Source organism: Condylura cristata, unplaced genomic scaffold (genome assembly GCF_000260355.1).
Source record: "Condylura cristata isolate star-nosed mole 26May11 unplaced genomic scaffold, ConCri1.0 scaffold00001, whole genome shotgun sequence".
Lineage (NCBI taxonomy): Eukaryota > Metazoa > Chordata > Mammalia > Eulipotyphla > Talpidae > Condylura > Condylura cristata.
The window spans coordinates 57,144,796-57,172,707 of record NW_004567102.1 but is presented as its reverse complement, the minus strand read 5'-3'; the positions used below and the strand labels follow the sequence as shown (position 1 = coordinate 57,172,707).

At 34.4% G+C, this 27,912-nt stretch overlaps 2 protein-coding genes across 4 annotated transcripts in view; one reads left to right on the top strand and one right to left on the bottom strand.

Annotated features, from left to right (window-relative positions):
• Positions 1-1,249: 1,249 nt before the first annotated feature.
• On the top strand, positions 1,250-6,791 carry FAM162B (family with sequence similarity 162, member B). Its single transcript, XM_012720636.1, has 4 exons — positions 1,250-1,433; positions 1,575-1,695; positions 4,597-4,705; positions 5,946-6,791. The coding sequence occupies exons 1-4, from the start codon at positions 1,268-1,270 to the stop codon at positions 6,042-6,044; spliced, it is 495 nt and encodes a 164-aa protein (XP_012576090.1). The 5' UTR covers positions 1,250-1,267; the 3' UTR covers positions 6,045-6,791.
• Positions 6,792-10,693: 3,902 nt separating this feature from the next.
• Positions 10,694-27,912, bottom strand: part of KPNA5 (karyopherin alpha 5 (importin alpha 6)) — a 34,888-nt gene continuing 17,669 nt past the window's right edge. For 2 of the 3 annotated variants that reach the window (XM_012723174.1, XM_004673796.2), the window contains exons 6-14: positions 26,287-26,418; positions 25,287-25,375; positions 23,677-23,776; positions 23,164-23,327; positions 20,882-20,960; positions 17,945-18,070; positions 17,238-17,365; positions 16,044-16,222; positions 10,694-13,651 (exon numbers count right to left, since the gene is read on the bottom strand). In XM_012723174.1, the coding sequence (XP_012578628.1) occupies positions 13,464-13,651; positions 16,044-16,222; positions 17,238-17,365; positions 17,945-18,070; positions 20,882-20,960; positions 23,164-23,327; positions 23,677-23,776; positions 25,287-25,375; positions 26,287-26,418 (1,185 nt within the window). In that variant the 3' untranslated portion in view covers positions 10,694-13,463. The remainder of the gene's footprint in view (positions 13,652-16,043; positions 16,223-17,237; positions 17,366-17,944; positions 18,071-20,881; positions 20,961-23,163; positions 23,328-23,676; positions 23,777-25,286; positions 25,376-26,286; positions 26,419-27,912) is intronic. The other variant, XM_012723178.1, reaches the window with a different exon arrangement.

Below are 27,912 nucleotides of genomic sequence, written 5' to 3'. Positions count from 1 at the left end.
ACTTCTCTCATGTACAAATCCCTGCTGGACATTATTCACTACTCCTTCACCAGCTTAGAGAAGTGACTATTATCGTAACATTATGAATGAACTTGAAAGTTAGAAAGTGTTGTGTAACAAATGAGATGGAGACTGATAAGTTCACTTGATCATGGTTGTGCAACTCTTGGTCACAAAGTGTAGAATTAAACCTTGCTGTAAAGGCAAAGCCCAGGTTCTTTCCACAATTGCTCCTGCAAATGAATATTCCTGCAGTTTCAATTTTTCATTCTTGTTGAACTTGTTATATGCAAGACACTTGGAGTTACAGAGAAGTTCTTAGTCTTGCAGAACGAGACAGTCTAGTTAGGAAGAAAAAAAATAACTGGAAATCCAACCAAATGAATAATTAATACATTGTTTGAGTATGGAAGGATCCTGACAGACGAAAGCAAAAGAGTGAGCTGGGTGGGAGCCGTGCAGGGTCCTGAAGTGCATATTTTACCTGGCAGGGGCTGACACTGCAGTCTGAGTTAGTAGAATTTGTATATTCCTTCAGAGCAGACAGCTTCCCTGCAAGCCTTATCTCGATGCTGGGTTGAGTCCCGGATCCCATTCAGGTGCTAGAGAATAGCCAATTCTCTGTTCCCCTCCCTTTTTGCAAAAACAAGGTGGTGAAAGATGGCAAACTCTTTCTGAAGAGAGTTCAGAGCTTGTGGGCTCACTATGAAAAGCAATCGTGAACAACTGAGGGTTTTTGCCTGAAAAGAGGGAGAGTATGGGAGAGGAAGGAGGGATGAGGAGTTAACTTCAAAATACTTCCCACCTGGGGAAATCAGAAATTTGTTGAATGACTTTATATTTGCTTGGATAAATATTTGAAGTTTCTTGCACTGAAAGACTATTGTCCCTTTCTGGAGAAGAGTGTAGAAAGTTTATTTCCTTGGGCACCAAACAGTGGACCCAAAGTGTGAAAACCTTGAGGAAATATATTGCTACTTTATATCTCTATATATTTTCATTTAAAACACGTAGCAGGGAGCTATCCCACGAGTCCCTGCGTGGGAGTTCTCTAGCAGAAGCAGAAGCTTCCAGGCGAAGGAATCGGTCCCTAGAGTCACGAGGTCGCCGCCGGGGGCGGGCCCCCAGAGTAAGAGTGAGGCGCGTCGGGGGCTCCCGCTGAGCATTCTGAGCTCCCCCTGGAGCGCAGCGGGCGAGACTGGACCCGGGTTGGGGGAGCTCACGTTCTCTTGTGCCTGCGGCTGCGGGCACAAAAATAGAGCACAGCATGCTAGTGCCCGTCGGAAACCTCCTACGCCTCCGCTTGGGGCACATGGTACGTTGCGCCCCTTGGGCGCCTCGAGAAGCCCTGCGGCGACCCCTCGAGTCTTCCTGTTCCCAGGGTCTCCCCTGCTACTCCAGCGGCGGCACCCCCAGCGGCTTTGGGCCCCAAGGTCCGGGTGAGCCTGGGCTGGGACTAGCCAGGATGGGAGGGGGCTGCGGAAGGGTTGGCATGGAGCCTGGGCGGGGGTTCGAAAGGCGAGAGCTTGCCTTGATCCGCTGTGCCAGTGATGTGCCGTTCCCCATCCTTCCAGACGCGCCAGCAGGGAAGGTTCACAGGGTCCCGGCAGAGCACAAACCTTCGCAATTCGACAAGAAAATCCTGCTGTGGACCGGGCGTTTCAAAGCGATGGAGGAGATCCCGCCTCGAGTCCCGTAAGTGTGAACTGAGCCCTCGCCTGAGTTTCACGCGCCCGGGAGGGTCGGGCGGGGCCTGGAGGGGTGTGGGGTTCCCTAGCTGCGTGAGCCCTGTATGAAGGCGCCACAAAGCCTCGACGTAACTCTCAATGCCTTAAGGAACTTACTTAGCTGTGCCCCCACTGAGTGTAGTTTACAGTCAAGTTCCTTCATCAGACGTTGGTAGTTAATCTTTCCAGGGAGATTGTTGAAGTTGGGTCAAAACTCTATTCAGCGGACACTTTCACCGTGGTTCAGATACCGGATCGAATTGAACTAGCGCGAGCAGTAGTGGCGCGTTTAGGCTAAACAGAGGACACCATACTGGAGTGCGTCCCCAGCTGATTTCAGGCGCCTAGAGCGAAGGGGGTGCTTATTTCTGGGCTGGTCTCTGCTCCACCCAAGGAAGGGATCAGTGACCATCTCTTTATGGGGGCGGGAGAAGCCAGATGGCCTCTGTCCTGCTGCCCTCTGAGCTCGGGGTTTACTAGGTCTGGGCCCTTCAAGGGCGTCAGCGTCGGTGGACATCATCCCAAATCCAAAATAGAGGCTTGCTAAATGATAAAACGCAAGCCAACAATTTTCAGGGTAAATGTAACCCGTAGGAAAAAAAGTACATATCACCTGTAAAAAGTCACTTCCTAGTACTTTTTCCAGAGGGATGGAAAAATTATGAATCAAATCATCTCTAATATTTTAAAACCTGATCTGTTAAAGAAAGAGAGAGAGAGAGAGAAAGGGAGACTAGAACTATAAAGTCAACTAGACCTGAGATGTTCTGTATGCTTGTAGAATGTAATCAGTGCCTTCGGGATAGATGATAGACCTACATCATTTTCTGGATATGACGCTCACAGTTTATTGGTTTACCAGGTACCAAAATCACCTCCAATAAAAGGAGGGAAAAAAACACAGGGAAATCATCATTCAGTAGTGAACATTTTTATTCATCAACCATTTTTATTCTGTTCTTGGATCAAGCTATTTAATGAGAAATTGACATGGAATTTGAAATCTTTTTACTGTATTGTTCAACCAGAGACATTTTTTGGTATTATAAAGCAAACTCTGTTTCCCTGAGTTCTAGATTACATGCAGAGACTTACCCTGAAGCACAAATTAGTCCCCAAAAGACTTTATCATCATAAGACCTGGCTGTCAAATTGGAATTGATACCAGAGGATTTAAATCATTTAACTGTGAAATGAAGAAATAGAGAGCATAAACACCATGAAAAATAAAATTCCATCATCAATTTTCGTGGATTTTTAGTTCTAGTGTTATAAGAAAAAAAATTAAAATGTGGAAACCAGTATAATATGTTTATCAAGCAAGAGATACTATGGTTAATATTGCATTAACATAGCTGAATGTGTGAAGTGACTTATGTTACACAAAAGTTATTTCCCTAAAATCAGTCTAAGGAAGCCTTAAAAATGGGAAATTAAACTTCTAACAAGATGTCCCAGGAAAGTACTGTAGTTTTAGGTTGGAGACTTGAAAATATTTAAATAGTTTTCATTTAATTGTTTTCTGTAAACTTTTTAAAGCACTGATAGGGGAATTTTTCTTTTGAGCTAAATACTAGACTTACAATATAAGTAGCTTTTACTTTTTGTTCTCTTAATGGACATATAATTCATAAATCACCTATAATCTTTGTACCATGCACTAATGATATTTAATAGCTGGTTTTTTTTTTCAGCACTAAACTAATTTGGCATAACAGATCAAAACCAGATGAATTGGTTAAAAATAATCAGTTCTTCCAGGTTCCATTTAGAACAAAAATAAACAACAAATATAATCTAATAATGTTTTCATATTCATCTGTTTGCAACTAATGTAAAACGTAACCACTAATCAGCTTCAAATATAAGAAAAACAGGCTAGATAATTGGTTTTCTGTACTTTTTAAACTTGTGGAAAGTTTAAAAGTTCTTTTAAGAGAAATTGTAAACTGTTTCCCTGGAGGTTTTTTAAATATAATTATATTCCACTTAAACTTGATGTTAGATAATGAACGCTGCTGAATATGTCCTCAGTCAAGGGATCACTGCTTATAGGCTGCCATCTCTTACTACTGCATGTTGTTAAGGTTCGTTTTAATATAAAAGGCCCACAGACATGATTACTTTTGTAATACTACTTGGTAATAATATTGCTGAAATCTAGAAAATATGAATAGAATTTTATTAATAAATTAAACTACCCAGTATTCAAATAAACCTATAAAATTTCAGAATAATAAGAAAATGAAGGTGTCTTGTCTTTTTTTGACCAATTAATGTGCTTTTGATCACATCTTTGAGAAAACTTCATGCAAAAACCATGAAGCAATACCTTTTCACTAACATTTATTCTAACAAAATGTTTACTGTATAATTACAGCCACCCTCAGAAAATGTACAATGGAATCCTTAATAGGGCTAGAACAGGAGGGTAGCAGAAGAGACTGGGAAGTCAGTGAGGAATAAAAGATGAGAATGATTTTGAAAAAGTAACCTGCTCACTGTAAACAGAGCCTACTTAGTATCACAGAGGCCAAATGAAGACAAGTCGTAATGTACATCTTACCTTTACCCAAATTAGTGTGGGGGGTGGGGTGGGAGGGGGGGGGACAGATGGAGAGTACATCCAAAAGTTCTATTAGTTATATTCTGAACAATTAGAACTAAACATATTGTGGTTTCATTGTGGTTGACATTAAGACCTGAATCAATACCCGTTATTTTGAAATTAATAAAGGCTAGCATTTGGAAGTTTCTCACATTTGCAGTTTGCATTCAGGAAACTCATATTTATATAACAAATAGTTGTCTGTTATAATAGTCAGGAAATCATATTAATTTAATATAATTAATAATTATATTGGTTTAGGCCAGAAATGATAGATGCTGCAAGGAACAGAGCTCGAGTGAAAGCTTGTTACATAATGATGGGACTCACAATCATTGCCTGCTTTTTGGTGATAGCATCAGCCAAAAGGGTGAGTACCACTTTAAAACAAAGACAGACTTATGATTTTTAGAAATATTATTGATGTTGTTCTAGATTCCAGGATTATTGCTGTTCTATGTAAGAACCATTTTGTCTTAAAATACCTGGAACCACCCACATATATCCATTGCAACATCTTCTAGTCTCAATTCTGTCGCTCCTCCTTCAGTTCACATTTAATTTTGCATAAGTAATGTATATATACCTTAACTAGGGTTATGGTAGATGAAGGTAAATGTGTTTGGAGAGAACAAAAGATAGCACTTTATAGTAAATTCATGGTGGGAGGAGAGGTAGTGAAAGAGAGATTTAAAAGCTGCCATTTTTTGAGATGTGTAAGGCTGAGGAAATCTGAGGACACAGATTTCCTTATTTCTGAAAAGGCCTAAACTACAACTTGAAATGTTTCTATTTTATCTGTGCATTAAGCTATTCTGTTGGCATGTCATAAGTGTGATTCTCCATGACTTCTTTTTTGTATTTTTATCTGTTACATTTAGATTATTTCCTCAGATCTATTTTTCTAGCTAGAATTGTTATCTCTAAATTACAATGCTGGTTATCTTCTTGCCACAATTGAATTCCCCTTCCCCCAGATAAATACCTCATTTTCTTGCCAGTTTATAGGATGTAAGAAGAATTTGCCATTTCATAGGAAGACATTTTCCTGATTCTTCCTGCTGCTTATTGATAGCTCAGCTCCATGCTCATTATCTAAATATGCAACTTCACCTCCTTGTGTAAATTTAACTCCCATACTTTATCTGTTAAAACCACAATTTCTCCTCACTGCCCACTGACAGAAATCACTTCCTTCCATCTTGGCTTCAATCTTTTCATTCCCCACCAATTCTTGCCTTTTGATTTACTTCCATTTCTGGTACTTAAGGATTTCCCTTTGATTTTGAACTTAACCATTTGAAAATAACTGTTCCATCTTATCCAACGAACATGTCATGTTGAGGGTATCCAAATATTACCAAAATAATTTTCTTTTGAAGCTAAAAAAAGAAATCCATGTCATGTGTTCCCAGAGAGGGGAGGGTCAGATTTCTGACATCAGAGGGCCCGTTGAATGGAAATCTAATAATTTATGTATTTTTGCCTATACCAAAGGATCATTTTTTCTTGAATATTTTTTCTTTCCAGTTTATATATGTCTTATATATGTCTATCTAAAATAAAAATTCCTTCTTGAGAGTCAGTGCTCCGTTTTGCTTTTTTTGCAGGCTGCAGAACGACATGAATCTTTAACAAGTTGGAACCTGGCAAAGAAAGCTAAGTGGCGTGAAGAAGCTGCCCTGGCCGCACAGGCAAAGGCTAAATAATATTCTAAGTGACAAGAGTGTACATTAGGGTATCATCGCTACTATCAGCAACAATGAGAGATAGGTGACAGAATAATTAGCAACATATTTACCATGGTTTTACTTTAGGGACAAGAAGTATAGTCTTTATTTTTAAGTAAACTTCTATTGAAATATAACTTACATTCAGCAAAGTGCACAAAAATGTATATACAGCTTGATTTTTCCACAGTGAACACACCTATTGAAACACTACATAGATCAAGATATAGAACATCCATTAACAACACCTCAAAGATCTATTTTCTGCTTTGTCACTGTCCTCCAAAGATAAACACTGTTCAGAGTTTTATTACAGAGACCTGTTTTATCACCTAGTTTTGCCCATTTTAAAAGCCTAACTTTATATTAATTACACACTATACCTGTGTGGATTCTTATTCTCAACATTATGTGGTGAGTTTCTTGTACTAACTATGTGTGTCATGAGTTCATTTATTTGAATTGCATTGTAGTATGTAACAATTGATGTCATTTCAGTTGTCCAGTTTGGGCTACTATAGATAATGTTAAAATGAGCACTCTGTGCATGCCATTGAAGTGAGGTTGAACTTAATTCCCACAACTTTTTAAAAATTTAAACTCATTTCAACCAAAATTCTACGATATCTGGTAATTGGTAGTCCCTCTTAAGTTACTCTTTTCATAGTTTACTACTAGGTGAATCACTTTTGAAAAATTTTATAAACCCAAGAACTAACGATTTTAAAATCTATTCTAAAATGATTAAAAAGTAGTAAAACAGTAATCATAAGAATTTTAAAGAAAAGTAATAATTTTTGTGTTTAGCGGTTTTCAAAATTGTTAAAAACACTAAAATAACTTTTAAATGATCTATGTCATCCTCATACCATTTTAATTTGGTATTTCTAACTTTTAAAACATAAACACAAGTCAGTGATATAATTTCCATTTTATTGTATATTAAATTTATTTTCCACCATGAACTTGAAGCTCCATTTATCGAAAATGTCTGCTTTGTAATATTAAGATCTGTTGTTATTGCCACACTAATGAGCCAAATCAAACTGTGTGACACTTTTTGTTAGTCTGACTGTGATTTAAAAATAAAATTGTTAATACACATTCCTGGGATAATTTGATGTTAAGATCAATAAAACATGAAGCATTAAGAAGTCATCGCTTGAATGAACCATGACACTGGCTACTTACAATTTTGCACAGCAGCTCTGTGCTTTGGGTTTGTGGAACTCTTGTTCATCAGCTTCTACCAGCTTGAATTATGCCTTTGTCACCCTAGAGGCTTTTGCACAACAGTCAACACACAATATTCAAAATGGATGCTTTTAAATCTATCATAATCCAAAATTGATAAGGAGGAGAGGTGAGAAAGGAGTATCAACAGGCTACTGGCTATTTTTAGATTTTTAAAATATATTTATTTATGCATATAAGGACTGGGGTACAGGCCAAAAGTGGGGGGGGGGTAAGACGATTCATGAGAGCCAAAGTGGGAAGAACAGGCAGATCGATTGAAAACACTGAAGGAAGCAATGGGCAATACAGGAGAGGGCTGCTGTGCTATGTGGGTCACCTCCCTGGTCTGGGATCCAACTCGTGCTGCAGTGGCTTTGGACGGCTTCATAATGCTGCACTTTAACCCCTTGCACCACCAGGTAGGCCCCAATTCTTAGATTAATTTTAAGAAAGAGTACATATAGACCTGGAAACCAGTTCTCTTAAAAGTATATTATTCTGGCCCTCCCTGGTGGCGCAGCGGGTTAAAGCACTGCACTGAGAAGCTAAAGCCATTTCCGCATGAGTTCGATTCCCGCCTGCCCCGGAGGTGACCACATGGCGTGGCAGACCTCTCCTGACCCGCCCACTGCTCCCCTCAGCAGTGTACTTTGATCATCTGCCTGTTCTGCTCCCCACTCTGTCTCTGGTGAATCCTATCACCCTCCACACATCTCTGGCCTGTACCCCAGTTCTGTATGAATAAATAAATAAATCTTTAAAAAAAAAAGTATATTATTCTGCATGCCTTTTAAAAAGCATTTTGGTATGCCCTGTTGAAAACTCCTAGGATATTCTTAGTATAGAAAAATCTCAAGGAAAATATTTACAAGCATGAGTATGGTTATTGTTATTATTTCTGGTTAGATGAAAGCCATCCACCAGTATTGAGCTAAAAATTCTGGATAAAATATTTTTTAACACAGTTTTTGAAATACTTTACTGAATTACTGGGAAGAAAAAAAAGGGAAGATCCTTTACTATAGACAATAAAACATGAGTATACCCACTTGATGCTACTATGTCACAGGTATCAAGCTGTCTGGCTATCCCAGGTGGTTGTATGGTATGGACTAAAAACAAAAACATGAGGATTCTAAATATGAGCGGGTGGACTGAGAATCATCCACAAAAAGCTAGAATCCCAGAAAACTTATACCTGGAGTTTGGTGGTGGTGGGAGTGATGATTCTATCAGTCAGGATTCTACCAGAGAAACAGAATAGATTAATATCACATGTGTATATGTGCACTTGTGTGTGTGCCCACCTGTATACAGATGAAAGCATTTTTATAGCTATATCCTAGGTGAACATGTGTATTACCCATATGCAGATGTATACTGCATATTTATACATATCTGTAACTTATTTAAAGGATCAGCTTACACAATCTGGGGTGGAAAGTCAGAAATCTGAAGCGCAGGACAGCAAGCTTAGAATTCTCCAGTAAGCCAGAGCTAAAGTTCCAAGGCAGTTGTTTTCCTACTTCAGAAAAATCCCAGTTTTGCTCTGCAGGCTTCCAACTGATTAGATGTGACTTGCACAGAGGATATCTCCTTTGTAAGTAAAGGAGTATATAGAGTATGGTAGCCTAGTCAAATTGATACATTAAACCAATGAGAGCAAGAATAAGAGAAATTGACCTACTTAGCATCTTTAGATCTCAAGGAAAGATAGGGGTTAAAGTTTGTTGTCACATGTTTGGGGTCAGAATCTATGCCATTTATGTTTATCTACACCCGCTAATAAATTTACACCACACATTTAATTAACAGTGCTCACAACAGAACTGTGTGATGGAAGCCTTCCAGAAGTGGAATGCAGTAATGCAATTTATCAAAACTCAAAATGTACATTTAAAATGGGTGAATTTTACAGTACATAAATTACACAAAAGTTGCTAAAATGAAAATAAACAAAAAAAAAGTAACCTGGGCCCCTCCCTGGTGGCGCAGCGGGTTAAAGCATAGCACTGAGAATCTAAAGCCGCTTCCGCATGAGTTCGATTCCCGCCTGCCCCAGAGGTGACCACATGGCATGGCAGACCTCTCCTGACCCGCCCGCTGCTCCCCTCAGCAGTGTACTTCGTCTATCTGCCTGTTCTGCTCCCCACTCTGTCTCTGGTGAAGTCTCTCACTGCCCCTGAGCCTCTGGCCTATACCCCAGTTCTGTATGCACAAATAAATAAATTAAAAAAAAAAAAAAAGTAACCTGAAAAATATAACTGTTTCCAAAGCTTTGAGTAGGGAGGTCCTCTCAAATGTTTCTCGTTAGACTGAAAGACAGTATGACCCCTAGAGGGAAATTTGATAATATCTAGTAAAAACCATATATTTATGCATTGAGCTAGCAATTTACAGGGACACTTATTGCCATACCATTTACAACAATGCTAATGTCCATAAATAATGAATAATGGAGTAAATAACAGTATGTCCACAAAAGGGAATTCTATGGAGGTACAATAAGGAATGAAGAGCTTTATATTTTGCGATGGAATAGGCTACAGATATAGCCAGTTGAAAATAACTAGGGAAAAGCACATGTCAATTTACTATATATATTAGCATTTCATATTTCTAATGTTTATTATTTTTAAAACTTAAAATGCAATGCACTGCATTAAAATCTCAGAAAAAAAAATAAGCTCAGTTAAAACATCTGAATGCCCACTAATTGCCAAATTTTGACATACAAAGATAACTAAACACATTCTCATTATAGCAAAAAAATGTAAGTTCTAAAATAAAAGTAACATGCTTCTTTATCAGTTACGCTACACATTTTTTTTTTGGTTTTAGAAATTAGGTGAAATTTTAATTAATGAAGGCACCTTATTTTACTCTATTAGAAAAAACAAAATCATAAGTGACAACAAATAGACACATTTATAAATGCAATTGTAAAACAGTATTTTATTATTTTTAATATAATGCTGTAATATTTTATAATGTTGCATACTGCTCAAATGGTGGCTTAATTAAGCAAGAATATCCTTCCTTTATCCCACTCCCCAATCAGAATTTAAAGACATATTATCCTTTTAAAGCCTATCATTTAGCTCCTAGTTAAGTCACATTTCATAAAACAGTAATGCTATGAACTAAACTGAATAAAGGTTAACAGTTACTTTGATTTCACAGTTTCACAATTAAGTAGTCAGATGATTGCTGAATTGAGAACAGCAGCAGATATCATTAAGACTTCATATAATACTTTTGCCATAATGCTCCTTTGTAAGAGAAGAAAAAAAAACACAAAAGCAAAGATGATGTTTCTTCAAGCCCTTAATCTAACAAATCAACCTTTAAGTGGAAACAGGTTTCACTTACCAAATGATTTATGTTATTTCTGTGCCAGCAAATTTTATTACTTTTTTTTTTTTTTGGTTTGCTTTCTTGTTCTGGTGCTACCAGTAAGTGGACAAAATGACAATAAAAAATAATTTATAGAAACAATCTCTCAAAATATATTGTAGAGTCAAGTACTTAAAAATATGAAATAAATAAGCATAATTGCATAGATTAGTAAAAATTCAAATTCAAAATTAGTAAAAATTCAAAATTCAAATTAGAACATCAAATCAAACAAACAAAAAAACTCTTTCATGTAATGTCTGAATTTCTTTGCATTAATGCTGCATGCATTCCCCTTTATAACCTATCTTAAATATTTTTTCTTGGCACAATTTCTCTCACATTTAAATATACCTTAAGAAAAAGAGTTAAAATAATGAAGATCCACTCTGGAGCCCTTTAAATGGGTTATTTGAAAAGAGTAATCATCTTTAAGAAAATATGGAAGAAAGAAGTATACGATATTCTTGGTCAATAAACTTATCCCCAGGCCAGCAGCTGGTCCCAACTATTAAAGTGTGCCTCCTTGCCTTCAAATCTAATCAAAGTAGTTAAGCAAGAAATTAAAAATAATTTCTTATTTAAATGTTTAAAATACATGGTTATACTTTGCACTTAGAGATATAACATACTTCCTACTTGCTTCACTGGCAAAAATTTAAAACCCTCCCCTCAAAGGTCATCTATGTATGTGCCTGCATATACGGAGACACAGACATCTACTTTTCCTCCCATAGAAACTATTTTGCTTGAATGACTTGACTTAGAGATTAGTGTGACCACAGGGTCCTCAAGGGAAAAAAGCAGGCACAGCTGGTTAGCTTATGAATTATGCTGCATTGTCAAGTTCAACCGATTAGAAAGAATAAAATACCCTGTCACCTGATACTTAGAACCATTTGCACCATAAGAAACTGTTTATCTGATAAAGTCATCATCAATTTGGTGATCTTTCATATAATTACCCTGTTCTTTTGAATATACATAATACAAAAGAAAAACTTTTTATACTAAGCTTCATAACCTCCACTACAATAAAAGGGACACAGATACAATCCTCTACTTAACAATATAAAAAAGGTTTGGCAGATGCAGTTAGCATTACAGACGCCATTCAAACCTGTATTTTATAGTTAGAGGTTTTAAGTGTCTTGCCAAAAGCTTCATTTCATGATATATGATTTACAAAGTGTCATACTATTTAAAAGTACTCCTATATATGTTTTTTTCTTCTTCTTGTAACATGCCTCTGACTTCCAGCAGAAACATTATAAATGCTACATAAATGAAATCTTCCTTTACAGAATAGACTATGAATCTTATCAAAAATGCCTTAGGTTCCATCTTAAAACAGTTATAAACTAATTTTAAATAAGTGTTTTAGGTATATATAAATGGAAATGTTAACAGCCTGCATGTAACTATAAATGAAAGACCAACTTCAACAGTACTATATTGGCTTAGAAAATACCAAGTAACAGTGCTGTGAGAATAACAAACACACTGACATATGCATCTATATGTATTTGTAAGTAAATACATTATATATATATATTTTTTTCTGTTGAAACTTTTAAAAAGTTTCAGTTTCAAGAGGTTTCTGCTGTTATACATAAAACACACACACTTTATATTGACCAGTCTGATATAAATGTAATCTGATAGACTCACAATAAGCAGCAGGTTGATGCTTTATTAAAAAATTCTTAATATAGATTTTACCCATATTAAATAATCCTTAGCAATTTTCACTAGTATCATCTTTTAATGTCCAAAGATTATGTGCACTTAATAAAATTTACCACATCAGGTGTTTTCTTCAGGATAATTTTACCATTTAAGTACCCTAGTTATTACATAGAAAGTGAAACCTCAATTACTGCTCTGGAAAATCAGAGGAAGAAATATAGTATTATTTTTCTATGCAGCACTACTTTAGATTCATGATGGCATCTTGATCATGATGCTCTTTAAAATAAAGAGTGAAAAAATAATAAAACACTTTTGAAACTGATAGCATATTCAGTTGAAATACAAAATATACTAATAATGCCATTTATATGTTAAAAACAAAATGTTAAATGTTTTGTAAAGTAATCATTTTAATGTGTTCAACATGAAGAATAGCTTCTCTCTTCACAATTGCCACATTTTAATTGATTATCAGTACAATATTTCCTCCATTTTTTATAAATTTTCAGGTTTTCTACTGTAATTTTTTGCAAAGTATAACCTACAGCACAGTGATTAATAATTTTAAGTAATAAATATTTTCACATTCTAATTCAACTTTTACACTATTTTATGCCCCTGAAGCTTTTTTGTTTTGTGTTTGCTTCAAGACAGAGGTAGATTGAAAAGATTGGATATGTCAAACTTGCTGCCAAAATGTAATTATCAATAGCTCTACTGCTAATATGCAGTTTCCAAGAATACTAGAAAACTCAGAGCTATTATGTACTACTTTACCAAAGCTCTCCTTTTCAAGCTTAAGTTATTAAATGATTTCATAATGTACTTAATTGTTCACAAAAGATAAAAAAATAAATAAGAGACGTAAGTATAGGCACACCAATATAAAAACAAAATCATAAGGATAGATTGCATATGAATGGAAACTTGTGTTTCATTTTGCTTTTGAAAAGTGCATGAAATTATTTCTATTCTGTTCTTTGTAAAAACATATCATACATTCCTACTGAAACTGCAACAAAGAAGAGAAATCTGAAGTTACCCCTTTTAAACATGAGTACTTCTCCTACCAAGTTAAAGCTGAAACCCTTCCATTGGTGTTTCCTGTTGCTGGAATACAAACTGTTGTTGGTTTTCATCCACCTGAGGTACAATGCTGGGGTCATCATCTTCTACACCAAAATAATGTTCAATCAGATCAAAAGCCTTTTGGTAAATTTCCTGATTTTCATGGCTTTGCAGAAATTCAATTTTATCCAGACCTATTATACAAAGCATATATATTAATACAAAATTTTGAGTTTCAATATACATGTAAATAAAAATAATCAATACGACCTATCACCAATGTGTCTTTTCCCTGTATTTTTTGAATATGCTGATAGCTAACACTTCAAGAATGAGTATGAGGCAGTGTAGTACGAGAAAGGCTCACGAACCTAGGAGTAAGAGGCTCAATTTCTCATTCAGGAGGGGAAAGAGTACAAAACAGGGGTGAGAAGAGGATGGAGGAGTGTAGTGGAAGACTGGGCACTGGGTGGTGGAAAAACTGTATGATTGCACCTGAAGAAAGAAATCCTATATTGTGAAAAAATAAACAAGGTCGTTTAAAATATTTAATTTTTTTTTTTTTTAAATCAGTCTCTGTTCTGCTAACGGTGTAGCTCTGTCCAAGTAAGTTTGGTGCCTCTATATTTTGGCTTCTCAATTTTAAAGTGACAACTTTAGATTATGTACCTCCACAGGTTCAGTCCAGAGCAATTATACTAAGGAAAAAGCGCAAATGGGAAAGCAACAAAATAAAAAGAGATGAGGAACCTAAAACACAAATTCAGCTAAACATGCACATATACGTGTGCTAGAGGATATCAGTGAAGTTTAAATGAATACAATTTGCAAACCAACTATGGCTCATCTATAATTTATTAAAGGAACAATTTGTAAGTAAAATGGAAAAGGTCCATTTTGAAAGGATAAGGAGAAACTATGGCATTTTTTATTGCTTACAATTAAAAAAGTACACATAAATCTGGGTAATACTGAAAATATATTCCACTTAATAATTGAAAAACCTCTTCAATAGTATTACCGGTGAATAGAAATAATAAACGAAAGTGGTCATATTTATACAAACAATAACAAGCTCTAATATAAGCTGGAATCAAAATAATGATAATACTAAGGAAATTTTAAATCAGTGTTTAACATCTTGTATTTGACATTATACAGTCTAAATAAAGGTAATGTAACATCCCAGGCTTAGTTTAAGAATCATACAACTTAACAGGACAAAAGACAACTAAATGTTTAATGGAAATAAGTTGAATGAAAAAAAAATCAGTTTAAATTCCTTACTTATCCCAAAATAAATTCCATGTGAGCTAAATGTTTTAAGAAATTAATGAGAAAAATCTCACCAATAAATACACCAAATCCATGTGTGTGGGGTAATGATTATATATACTTTGAGAGAATAGAAGATTAGACTGAGGTATTTGTTAAATATGAAAGAACAAGGTTTGTCTCATTAAAATAAAAATGCAAAAGAAAAATGGGAGAAAAGCTGTATGAAAATAAAGAACTTTAAAATAATTCAAATTGTCAAAAAAAACCAGGTAACTGGACAAAGATAATTATTTGCAATTATGTTTGTAATATGAAGCAGCACTAATGCATGGAAAGATACATAACAACTTCTATATGAATAAAACAGAAAGGCAACTTGGGATATAACCATTTCACATTGCTAATCAGCTAAGTCAACAAAACAAGTAAAGGTTGTGAAGAAGATTCAAACAAAGCCAGTCACACTGAAAAGTAACATGCCTTAGGAAAGGAAAAGCAGAAAATACATCAAAAGCTTAACAGGCAGCTTGTGCCCAAGATAGCAACTGCATTCTGAGAATTTATCCCAAGAGTGCAATACAATAGAAGAAAAAAATTAATTGCAGACAGATGCTTACTGAAGCCTATATCAACTAGTAAACACACTAATGAATGGTTAACTGTAAGAATATGCCTTAACAGTACTCAATAGTCACACAATATAGCATTATGTAGCTATTACAAATCACGAAAATTGAGTAGACACATAAAATATCTCCAAAACATCAAAAAGTAGAAAATAAAATTATACGTGTACTGCAATTATATCCATGTAAAATATTAGTACAAAAGGACAACGTAAAAAGAAATACAGTCAAAAGAATTTGTTAGGGTAAAAGAATTAAGGTAACTTTTTAAAAAACATTTTTTAAATATTACACTTCCTTTTTTCATAATAAACTATTTGTATAGCACTAAAGGGTGGAAATACCAATGGCAAGTAATTAAAAACTGAGGGGCCCTCCCTGGTGGCGCAGCGGGTTAAAGCACTGCACTGAGAAGCTAAAGCCACTTCCGCATGAGTTCGATTCCCGCCTGCCCCGGAGGAGACCACATGGCGTGGCAGACCTCTCCTGACCCGCCCGCTGCTCCCCTCAGCAGTGTACTTCCTCCATCTGCCTGTTCTGCTCCCCACTCTGTCTCTGGTGAAGTCTCTCGCCGCCCCTGAGTCTCTGGCCTGTACCCCAGTTCTGTATGTACAAATAAATAAATCTTTAAAAAAAAAAAAAAAAACTGAGTGTAATTATAAATTTTTAACAGAATGCTTACCATATGCTTCTTCAATGAGAGCACAATATGGATTAACACCTAGTCCATTTTGCTTAGATTCTTGTTCTCCAAGACGTAAAATATTTTCAAGTCCATTTAAAGCCACTTGAACTATTTTAGAGTCCATAACAGTCAAAAGGTCACAGAGTGGTTTAATGCAGCCCAAGGCTACCAAATACCTTTAAAATAATTTAAAAAATAAATGTGGAGGGAGGAGACATTTAAAAAGACTTGGTTATGAAAATACTCTTCATAAGGAAATGCTATCTTAACTAAGAAAATTATTCCTATACAAACTCAACATTAAATTTTCAGTTATATAGAATGGAAAACTTCACCCCTCACAAAATTATTAGTAATAAATGGTATTGAATTTATTATAAAATTGTACACACCAATTAGAACTTGGGCTGTTTTGTGCATGGCACATGAGAACTAAAACTAGTGGGTTCAAAGGCCCTCCCTGGTGGCTCACGACTTAAAATGCAGCACTATGAAGCTATCTACAGCCACTTTAGCAAGAGTTCGATTCCCAGACAGCCAGGGAGGTGACCCACATGGCACGGCAGACTTCTGCCTCGCCTGCTGTTCCCCGTAGCAGTGTACTTCATCAATCTGCCTGTTCTGCTCCCCACTCTGTCTCTGGTGAATCCTCTCACCACCCCTGAACCTCTGGCCTATACCCCAGTTCTGTATGCATAAATAAATAAATCTTTAAAAATATGTATGTATATAAGTAAGATACTATGCACAGGTAAGGGTAACAATTGATTAGGTAACATCAATATTAAATACTGACACTTAAATGTTGATATTTAATTAAATGTCACTGATATTTGTTATGTTTGGATCACAAAATTACATGTGTTTGATTTTAATGGCTTAATATACTAGAGGCTCAAAGTAGTGTATTTTGCAGATTAATTAGTACTTACCTTTTTCAGATATTTAATCTGATTGTTCATGAATAGTTTACCACGGAGAATAATATTAAGTATAGTTTAAATGAAAAAAATAACCCCCTGTGAATGAATGATAACAGATGAAATAAATGAAATAACAGATACTTTTTTACATCAGAAATGTTTATTAAACTGACATAGAAATGTTTCAGTTTCATCAACAAATAAAATGTAGCAGTTCACATTTTATCCCATTTATATTTATAAAACAATTGAAAAAAATTTTTCATACCTTATTTGTTCTGGAGTGCCTCCTGATGTTGCATTAGTAATAGCCCACGCTGCTTCTTTTCTGGTTCGAAACTCTGCTTTTTGAAGAATCTCAATCAAAACAGGAAAAATATTTGCATCTATAACAGCCTGAGGAGCAAAAAATGATATAGCACAATCAATACAAATACAATTTAAAAAATATTACTAAGTAGAGGAATACTGGAACTCAGTGGCCTTAAAATGTCAGGCTTTTATGGAATACCTTTGGTAGTATTTTATTTCTAATTTATCAAGAAACTCATATATATTTTCCAAGCAGTAAAATATGAATGTTAAGGATAATGAAACACAAGTCCTATGTATATGTTTGATCAAAAGAGTGATTACTGATTTAAGAAGAGTTTTAGTATACTATTATCATTACTTAAAAGTTTTTGGAGGAAGACTATTACCTAATTTAAACTAATGAAATCTATCCATTTTAAATGATAAATTATTAGGTGGCAATTTGATATCTACAGATCTATATCACATGTATATTCATATACATCTATACCAAACACATGTGATATATATTTCATTTTGTTATTTTTGAGTTAGAAAGGCCATGTTCTTTAAATACTTTTCAAGAATCATTTTTTATAGTTCACTAAAAAAAAAAATCACTGATAAAATGCTGACTTATGAGGTCTTCCTATTCAGCCCTCAAATCTGAAAGGAATTTACCTGAATCTGAGCTCTATTACCAGCAGTGATGTTAGAGACAGTCCAGCATGCTTCTTTTCTAATTGACTCCTTTGGGCTACTCAATAAATGTAAGAGACAGGGTAATGCAGAGCAATTCAAAATCACCTAAAATATGTTAGAAATGAAAACACAAAGTTTGATACCAATATAAATATGAATTATTTAGAAATACAAAAACCATCCTGACAAACTAAGCTTAAAAAAGAAATTCCTCTCTTGGGCCCTCCCGGTGGTGCAACAGGTTAAAGCGCAGCACTATGAAAGTAGCCAGAGCTACAGCAGGAGTTTGAACCCAGTCAAGAAGGTGACCCATATGGTGCAACAGACCTCTCCAGTCTCACCCACTGCTCCCCTCAGCAGTGTACTTTGTCAATCTGCCTGTGGTGAATCCTCTCACTGCCCCTGTACCCCAGTTCTGCACACATAAATAAATATTTAAAAAAGAAAAGAAATTCCTCTCAAAGTAAAACTTAGGTTCTGTACTATCTTTTGTTCTTCCTCTTGCCAAAAATTCACTAATTCTGGTGTAGTGAAATGCCCTGTTCTCAATTCAGTAAAATGCAAATAAACATGCCACTCAGTGGTATACCCTTCAGGTTTAAAAGTGCACTTGGAGTTCAACTGATATAACTATATGAAAAGAGATTAAGCGAGATCAGGATTCAACAAAATTTTGCCAAAATTGATGAAAAAAAGTTCAAATGGTTCGAAAGTTATCTAATTTCCTAACAATTAATAAATCTTAATGTGAAGAACAAGGCTATTTGTTGCACTAAAATGTTTTATATAGAATTACTAATTTGCATATTTTGCTTTAATATACTATAAATGGTTTAATAGGTTTAAAATAGGTAAAATAACAAGATTTTCATATATAACAACTTTTTGAAAAATATTTTTACTACCCCACTTTTTCTTTGTACAGAAGTATATTGTTTTGTTCCTTTATATTTTTTATTCCATGGAAAAATTAATCACATTCCTATTTTCTAAATACCCCAAGTGATTTACATTACATTTACTTGGTAAACAAAGTATAAAGCAGTGCTGAAAAATGTGATGTATGTTCAGAAGGACACCTTCATTTAAAGAGCTATTTTAAATTAATAACTATCACTAAGGATCAAAATTCATTAACTAAGGAGTCTAAGTAGGATTTTAATGTAGTAAAGCTTAAAGAAAGTATGTATTAGAATAAAATGTTTATTTTATGATGGAAACAAAGGAGAGCCACTATTTATTTCAGAGTCTAAATTTTCATTTCCAAGAATGACTGTACCCCAGATCTGAAAACAATCTTGACATCTTAACATCCTCCACAAACACAAAAAGAAAGAGAGACACACAACAACATATCCCAGTAATGGTTCCTTGCTATTTTTCCTTCCATTCTCATATTCTAGGTCTTCAATCTACTATAAAACATCCTTCCTGACCCTCCCTGGTGGCACAACGGGTTAAAACACAGCACTAAAAAGCTAAAGCCACTTCAGCAGGAGTTTAATCCCCACTTGCCATTCCTGACCCGCCCGCATCTCCCCTCAGCAGTGTACTTTGTCAGTCAGCCTGTTCTGCTCCCCACTGTCTCTGGTGAATCCTCTCACCACTCCTGCACCTCTGGCATGTACCCCAGTTCTGTATGCATAAATAAATAAATCCTAAAAAAAAACACTTCCATTTCCAATCCCAGGTCTAACCTACTTAAAAACAATTACCCTTAGGGCCTTGGTAGAGCAAAGAACTAAGCACAGCACTGGGAAGCTATTGGCAACCACCACAGCATGTGCTTGATTCTCAGCCAGGAAGATGACCCACATAGTGCAGCAGACCCCTCCTGACATCCCTCAGCAGTACCAGTCAATGTCACTGCTCCCCTCAGCAGTGTATTCCAGTGTGTCTGCTTGTTCTGTTCCCCACTCTGTTGCTGGTGAATCCTCTTACCCTCCCACCTCTGGCCTGTACCCCAGTTTTTGTATTCATAAATAAATCTTTAAAAAATAAACTAAAATCAATCATCCTCTCAGAACTGTTTCAAGTCAAGTTTAATACCTCTTAAACATACCGCACACATGACTGCCTCTGTATATTGTAACATGAATCTTTTAAAGTCTTAAGTTTTTTCTACTTTTAAGATGTAGCACAAGATTTCTTAGATACTATTCTCTTTTTTTAAAAAATGATTTATTTATTTATGCGTACAAGAACTGGGATATAGGCAAAAGGTACAGGGGTGAAGGACTCACCAGTGGCTGAGGCTAGTTTCATAGTGCTGCACTTTAACCTGTTGTGCCACCAACTTTTTTAAAACCTTTACAGCACTGACTGAACAATCAGATCACAGCAGACATGTACTTTTTTGGGTAATCTATTTTGTTTTATTATATATTTTCTCCCCAAATCTATTGTAAATCACTCAAGAACAAAACTTGTATTACTTCATTAATTGAAAAAGGACTAGGAGGCCCTCCCTGGTGGTGCAGCGGGTTAAAGCACAGCACTGAGAAGCTAAAGCCACTTCCACATGAGTTCAATTCCCACCTGCCCCGGAGGTGACCACATGGCGTGGCAGACCTCTCCTGACCCACCCGCTGCTCCCCTCAGCAGTGTACTTTGTCGATCTGCCTCTTCTGCTCCCCACTCTGTCTCTGGTGAAGCCTCTCGCCGCCCCTGAGCCTCTGGCCTGTACCCCAGTTCTGTATGAACAAATAAATAAAACTTAAAAAAAGAAAAAGGACTAGGATACAGTCCACATAGAGGTATTTGAAGTTCATCATGTATTATTAGGAATATGCTTATGTTACATCATAGATGCTTATAAAATTATGACGATGCTAAAATGGAATAATAAACATGTGATATGAAATATGACTTAAGTCTGTTACCTTGACAATTTATCAAATTAAAGTCTGAACTCACCTGTGTTTGAATATCATCACCAGTCACAATATTCCCAACTGCTCTTAATGCAGGTGAAACAACTTTATAATCATTATGCCTAGAAATAATAAAAATATGAACTTATATAAGAATCATTGATAGAAGTTTCCCAAAAATACAAAGAATTCTGTAAATTTTTTTATCCAGAGATTCCCAGTAATACCTTTAATTATACCACTAATGTCTTTATACCAAATCTTTGTTATAACAAAGATTCTAATACATCTGTAACAAAAATCTAATCATGGCACAAAGCTGTCATGTCATGTTTTCCACTCTTTCAACTCAAAATAGTTCCTTAGTTTTTCACAAGTTTGGCATTTTTGTTAAACACTAGATAATTATTTGTGTGTATCAAGTCTCCTTATGATTACAATCCAAGTTATATATTTTGGCAAGTATATCACAAATGCTATATAGTCTTTTCACTCCACAGTTTTAAAGCACATATGGTATCTGTTTTATCTATTATAGTGCTGCTGAACACTGCTCTTCAGATGACATCTACAAGTTTTCTTCACCATAATATTTGTCCCTTATGCTTAATATGTTGAAAGGAAATATTTTAGATGATATAAAATCCCACTTCACCCCTAAGGTTAGCATCTCCTGATGATTGTTGTCTGATTTCTCTCTCTCCCCCCGCCAACCTATCCCTGCTTGCTATTGATGTAGTTATTTTAGTGTGTATCATTGGTTCCTATTTTATTCAATAAATTATATATTGCTACAATTTTGTTTGAATTTTCAAACTGTCCCAGATTAACAGAGGAGTCCCTTCAAGTTGGCTTCAATGTCCTTTTGACATTTCTCCATTACTTCCTGGGTTCATCTTACTTTTATTCCCAGTTCTATGCCTGATAATTAGCCATTTCTTCAAGAACCATGGTAACTTTTAATGGGACTATTACTTTAGAAACCAAGATTTGGGCATTGCAGGTTCTGACCTGGTTAGTTTAACTGTATGCTATTGCCAGACTTTTTAAAACACACACTTACAAATATATTTATTTCTACATCTATTTCTTTATGTTAAAAGTCCTAAGTTCACATTGATTCTTCCACTATTTATTCTGGCATTCCTCTATTCTGTAACAATAAGGTAACCATTTATATTATTTTTCTTATAAGTGGCCCACTTTTCCTTTAAGTAGCCCATTATCTGACCCAGCTAGACAGTTACCCCATGTATGTTAACTCCATCCCACCCCCAACTCTAACCTACTTGCTTGCCCTCATATAGGTGGGATTCATCCCTGACCCCTCCTTATTGGACCTGCCTGCCCAACCTCCTCTAGTGCCCTTTCCATGCTGAGGGTATATATAGCTCCTTTATAGACCTCTCTTGTGCCTACCTACTGGCTATTTTTATAAGAGAAAACATTTGTTTAAAAAGAAACTCTTGAATATCTTTTAAAAACAAATTTCTTGTGTGTAATTTCTCTGTATAAAAAAAAAAAAAAATTTGTTTTAAGAGTAATGAGTAGCCATATACCAGAGACATTTTGTGGGGGTGGAGTGGGGAATGGGATTAAAAAGAAACTCTTGAATATCTTTTAAAAACAAATTTCTTGTGTGTAATTTCTCTGTATAAAAAAAAAAAAAAACTTGTTTTAAGAGTAATGAGTAGCCATATACCAGAGACATTTTGTGGGGGTGGAGTGGGGAATGGGATCAAAAATGGGGGGGGAGGGATTATGGTGATGGCACATGGGTGACTTGGTGATGGGAAACCCATGGGGACTACAATTGAGATGGAAAAAAAAATGTAAAAATGTAAAATAAACTGTTATTAAAAAAAAACTTGTTTTTTAAAAGAAGGTACAGTAATAACTGAGCAAAGAGAAACATTATCTTTAATGAAATTGAAATACATGATTTTCAGTACATGAACTTTTCACAAATTAATTATTGCAATAAACACTTAACTAGCTTATTTGTCTGTGAGAGCAGGCACTTCACTTACAATGTCTTATAAATACTCTAGCAGGTAACAGATATTCAGATATTCCATTAATCCCCTCTCATTCATAATGAGGTAATATAAAAATCAACAAAATTCATTAACAAAGTGCTTAGTCTCAACTACAGGATATGAGATAGAATTTTAAGAGTCAACTTTTCAGTAGTATAGCTTTCCTGTAGCAGGGATTTTAAAGTCTCAATTCTTTCTAAATAATGACTCTTAAACACGTTTACCAGGCAATTACTCTACTAAACCTAATCCAATCACACAAGTATTAATCAAAAATTATAGTTACATCAAAAGTTCCACCAATCTCCGACAGACTCCAGAATCAATAACTGCTTGAATTTTATCATTGGGCCCATCGGAGAGGTAAGACAGGGCCCAACACACATCTGCTAATACATCTGGGTCACTGCTAAACAGCAATTGTGACAGGACATTTAAGCAAGGTGAAACCTAGAAGGGAAGAAAGAGCCAATACTTAAAATTTTTTTCTATCTAAAACCAAATTTCTTTAAAAAAAAAATGTAGAAACTCATTTTAAAACAAAACTGTAATGCTACAAAAACAGCAGAGAAATTAAAGCACTCTCTTGTTTCAAAGTATGATAGTATATCACAATACCATTAATCTCATTTAGAATACGGATATGTGGTAATTCAGGTATGTATGTGGGATCCCCTAGCTATGTCTAAATCACCTTTCTAAAAAATGTGAACAAAGTCCCTTAAATCTTTAAAACCTATGGTAAGGACACTTAAAAGTTTATGTAGACAAATTTCTAAATTTGTACATTTACTCATACCTTACTAAAATTTGGAGGTGGATTTTTGCCTCTACATAAATTTGAGAGGGCCCAAACAGCATTTCTGGTTGTTGTAAGTCTGTTTGAATTTGTTAACAACCTGCCAAGAAAATGAGAAAGGTAATTGCGCTATTATATTTAGTTTTCCTCTTTATTTCCCATCATAACATGAAATTTCTCAGTATATTTTATAAGACATTCACAATGACCTGAAAAAAGCAGATAAAAGAGAGGTTTAAAAATTTATTGTGTTTTAATAATCAAAGTAAACATATTGTGTGAATATGAAATCACACTCTTAAATAGCGAAGGGGTTAAAAAATCTAAGTTAGAAAATTCTTTGAAATAAATGAAATGAGCCACAGCATAATAAAACTTAAAATAAAAATACAGTGAAAGCAAAGTTCAGAGGGAAATTTACAATTCTAAACACCTAATGATCACTACTGGTTATGATTAAAATCTCTTTAGCACATTTGAAGAATCAGACTTAAGAAATGCTAACCTACTATTTCATAAACCATTACTAACTTAAATAATAACAAATAATAAAGTGATGTGGAGAAAGAGAAAGATTTATTTTAAAACAGTGCTCAGTTAATCTATAAACCATCACATCAAAAATATCTCAAATTTAAATTTTCAGATGCTTGTAACAGTATCGACTTCAAAATGGCTGTGACTTTGAGTTCTAAGTCAGTGTTTTCTGTTATAACACAGTTACATCCAAACATTAACTGGATAAACCCAATGAAAATAAGAGTGTGTAGCTCAACAGCCTGCATATAATAGGTACTTAACTACCAGTTGGACAAAATCATATTGAGAAATCATTTCACAAAAAAAAACAAAAAAAACAAACCTATTCTCTTTAAAATAATGTAACTTTTTTTGTAAACTAATGGCTAAATGTTTGTTCCTCCTGTTCAATTCCTCAGCTGAGAGGAGGGGGGAAGCATAGAAATGATAAGATTAAAATTTTCCCTTGCAAACATTCCCTCAATTAGTTTCCCTCCACCCCCTACACCACATGTCATTGTTAGGTTAAACAAAAATCCTTTTAGTAAATGATAACCAAAAAAGATTTTTTTACAATTCTCCCTTTAGAACAATTTTATAATATATCTGTAAAGAAACTTACATTATAGGGTAATTTCTTTTTAAAAAAAATGTGCAAAGTATTTAAAAAGAAACCACTAAATGTCATCGTAAGCAAATTCTAATACTAAAAGAAAAATCTCTTAAGTTTGTTGTTCTCTGAACATTTCAAAATCAAATATAAAAATCTACTGACATTGTAAAGGCATTATTTCTGTATTATAGATTCCCTACTTCAGCAACATTTTTACTGTATAAAAACATATATCATTACTTGTAGAATAAGTACAGCAAGCATCAGTTAAGCCAAGAAAACATAAAAGACATGTGATACAAATTTGGTTTTATTTTATGTATTTTCAAGCTATTGCAAGCAGGACTGAACTTAAGTCTCATATAAAAGCATAAATGAAATTATCTAATTGTACATGATGAAATATATTGGAAAATACAATTTTCTTTTCCAAAGGTAATCTTAATTAAATTGTGGTAAAATTAAAGAAAGTACTTACTCTAAAAGTGGTGGAAGTATGTCACAATTCAAAACAAAGTCTCTGCATTCTGCATTGTCACCAGCAATATTACCAAGTGCCCAAACAGCCTTTGAAAAAAGAGAAAAAAAATTCTTACAGGACAGTATCTTAAATAGGTGCTCTCTCTTAAAAATAATACTTTAGTATAGAATGAGCAAAATGTAGTTTTTCAAGATGTGGGGGGGAAATGCTATTAAAACAACAAAATGGGAACTGTACCTGAGAGGAGAAAGTATACGTTATATATAAAGGAAGAATGACATAAAATATATATAAATAAAATGGTAAGAGAAGAAAAATTTTAATTTTCATTTAATATTTTTATTCAAATTGAAGGACAGAGATTTTAAAAATAGTGAAATGTATACTCCATTCAACAAAGGACATAGTTTGCATGTTCTGAATGTACATGAAGAGACAAAATACCGCTATTCTGCAAATTTTCCAATTACCTCTACTAGAAGTTTGCTCCTATGCCAAGAAATCCACTTAGTGTAAGAAACTACTTTGTAAAAAATAAAATAAAAAAATAAGAAAAAAGGGAGAGACAAAGTATAGAAAAGTGAAGTAATAGCTAATACGAAAATTAGCCTGAATTTGACCATTTGAAGCTTAGAATTAGAATAGCTTCACCATAATTTTTAAAATAAATGGTTAAAAGATCAAATTATTCACTTATTAAGTTTTTAATTAAACAAGATAAATGAAAATTGCCATTTTATTATGTTTTCATTTTTAATTTTTCAGATAAGAAAAAAAGTCATAAGTTACTTTTTCAACTCGGAAAATTTAATGTTGACTTTTAAAACATAAGTTAAAAGTTTTTACATCTACTTGACCTATTTTCTACTTTTTTTTAAAGAAAAATCTCTGAAAGTGATAACATTTCCCCCTCCATAATTCTAGTATTTGTTGGTGAGATCATCAACTGATATATCATTTTTGGAGGTCAAAATAGCAGTTCAAATTAAAAACATACCTGTTCTTGAACATCTTCATGTTCTGAATTGAGAAGTTTGATAAAAATTGGGACAGCACCGGTTTCGATGACCACCTTAGTATGCAGGAAAGTTCCAGATGCTATATTAGTTAATGCCCATGCAGCTTCAAACTAAGGAAAAGCAAAAGTAGAATAAATGAAATCACCACAGAAATGTCAGCAAGGTAAAGAAGGAAAGAATATAGAGTAAACATTTAGAAGGACAAGTTGAGAAAATGACTGACTTTTAAATTAGTAAGAGTTAGTGTGAAAACTGATTTCAGAGATTGAAAACTCTTAATTTAAAAAAAGGACTCTTCAATATGGAAAATAGGAAATTAGACTATAATGAAAATTAACAAAACTATGAACAATACATAAAACATTTGAATCTGCAATTCATAAAATTCATGTTACTTTTAGACAAGTCAAGTGTTCTAAAGCAAGTACTTTAAAACCTAAAATGTCACTACATAACAGAAGAAAATACTTATAGAATTTAATAATCATAAATTATTTTTTCTTAAGGATCTTTTGGTCCCAACTCCCCTATATAAGAAAGAAAATTATTAAGTCCAGAGATTCAGGTGATTTGCTCAAGGTCAAAGGGCTCCTTATTAGCAAATCAGGAACAGAACTTGTGGTATTCTTTTAAGAAGTAATGGTTAATAAATACTTCATTCCCGAATATTCTTACTGAATACACTATGCTCCGTGAACACAGTATTCTCACAACCAGAAACTAATTTTCCTCTTTTCAACCAGCCAAGCTATCCTTCATCCACACAACTAGCCATGGAACTATCATCCTAAACTTTCCCTATACGGGTTAAACTGCTGTATTTTTCCTGCTCCCAAAGTGCTTTTTTTATACTTCTACTATAGCATGAAGGATACTGTAAGTTGTTATAACAAATCTGTTTGTTTTCTCCAACACACTATAAAGAAGACAGAGAGGTACAGTATCTTACTCAATTTTGTAGTAACAATGGTTTAAACATTGTATGTTTCAAATTAGCGCACAATTTTACTGACACATTTATTTATTTCCACTTTCATTCATTTAGAATTAAGGAGTCAAATAATACTCTAAGATTTAGGTTTTAATTTGAACTTGGAATTTAGATATAGAACAAAGGAACCTGATGACATAATCTCCAATCCGTATAGAATTACAATCAAAGACTTTTAAATTAATTGACAGTAAGAATGTAACATGAATAAACTGGCCTTTTTCTCAGAGAGCATTACATGCTTACAAAAACATTCTCAATGATTTTTTCAGCATAAAATTCATGATAAGTAACATTCACATGTGCAACACATTGCTTTGTTTTTACCTAAAATGTGAGGCATTTTCTTAAATTATTCACACAAGTGAAACAATATTCCAAGTTTTAATTGCAACAACTCCTATAAAATACAAGTAGCAGTTCTCCATTACTGATAAAAGCATTAATAAACTGTCTTGTTATTAATATCAAAGAAATTTTTAAAACAATGACATGCAAAATTAAAAAAAAAAAAAAGATTATTTAGTTAACAGTAATCGAAGTACCAAGAACTCTTTTTATATGATGTCAGCAAAAAGTGTCCTCTGTGGCCCTCCAATTATTTCCTTGTTCG

Coding starts and splice junctions, on each gene's coding strand:
- FAM162B (XM_012720636.1), top strand. CDS start 1,268: ATGCTAGTGCCCGTCGGAAACCTCCTACGCCTCCGCTTGGGGCACATG. Junction 1,434..1,574: donor CAGCGGCTTTGGGCCCCAAG/GTCCGGGTGAGC, acceptor CCATCCTTCCAG/ACGCGCCAGCAGGGAAGGTT. Junction 4,706..5,945: donor TGATAGCATCAGCCAAAAGG/GTGAGTACCACT, acceptor CTTTTTTTGCAG/GCTGCAGAACGACATGAATC.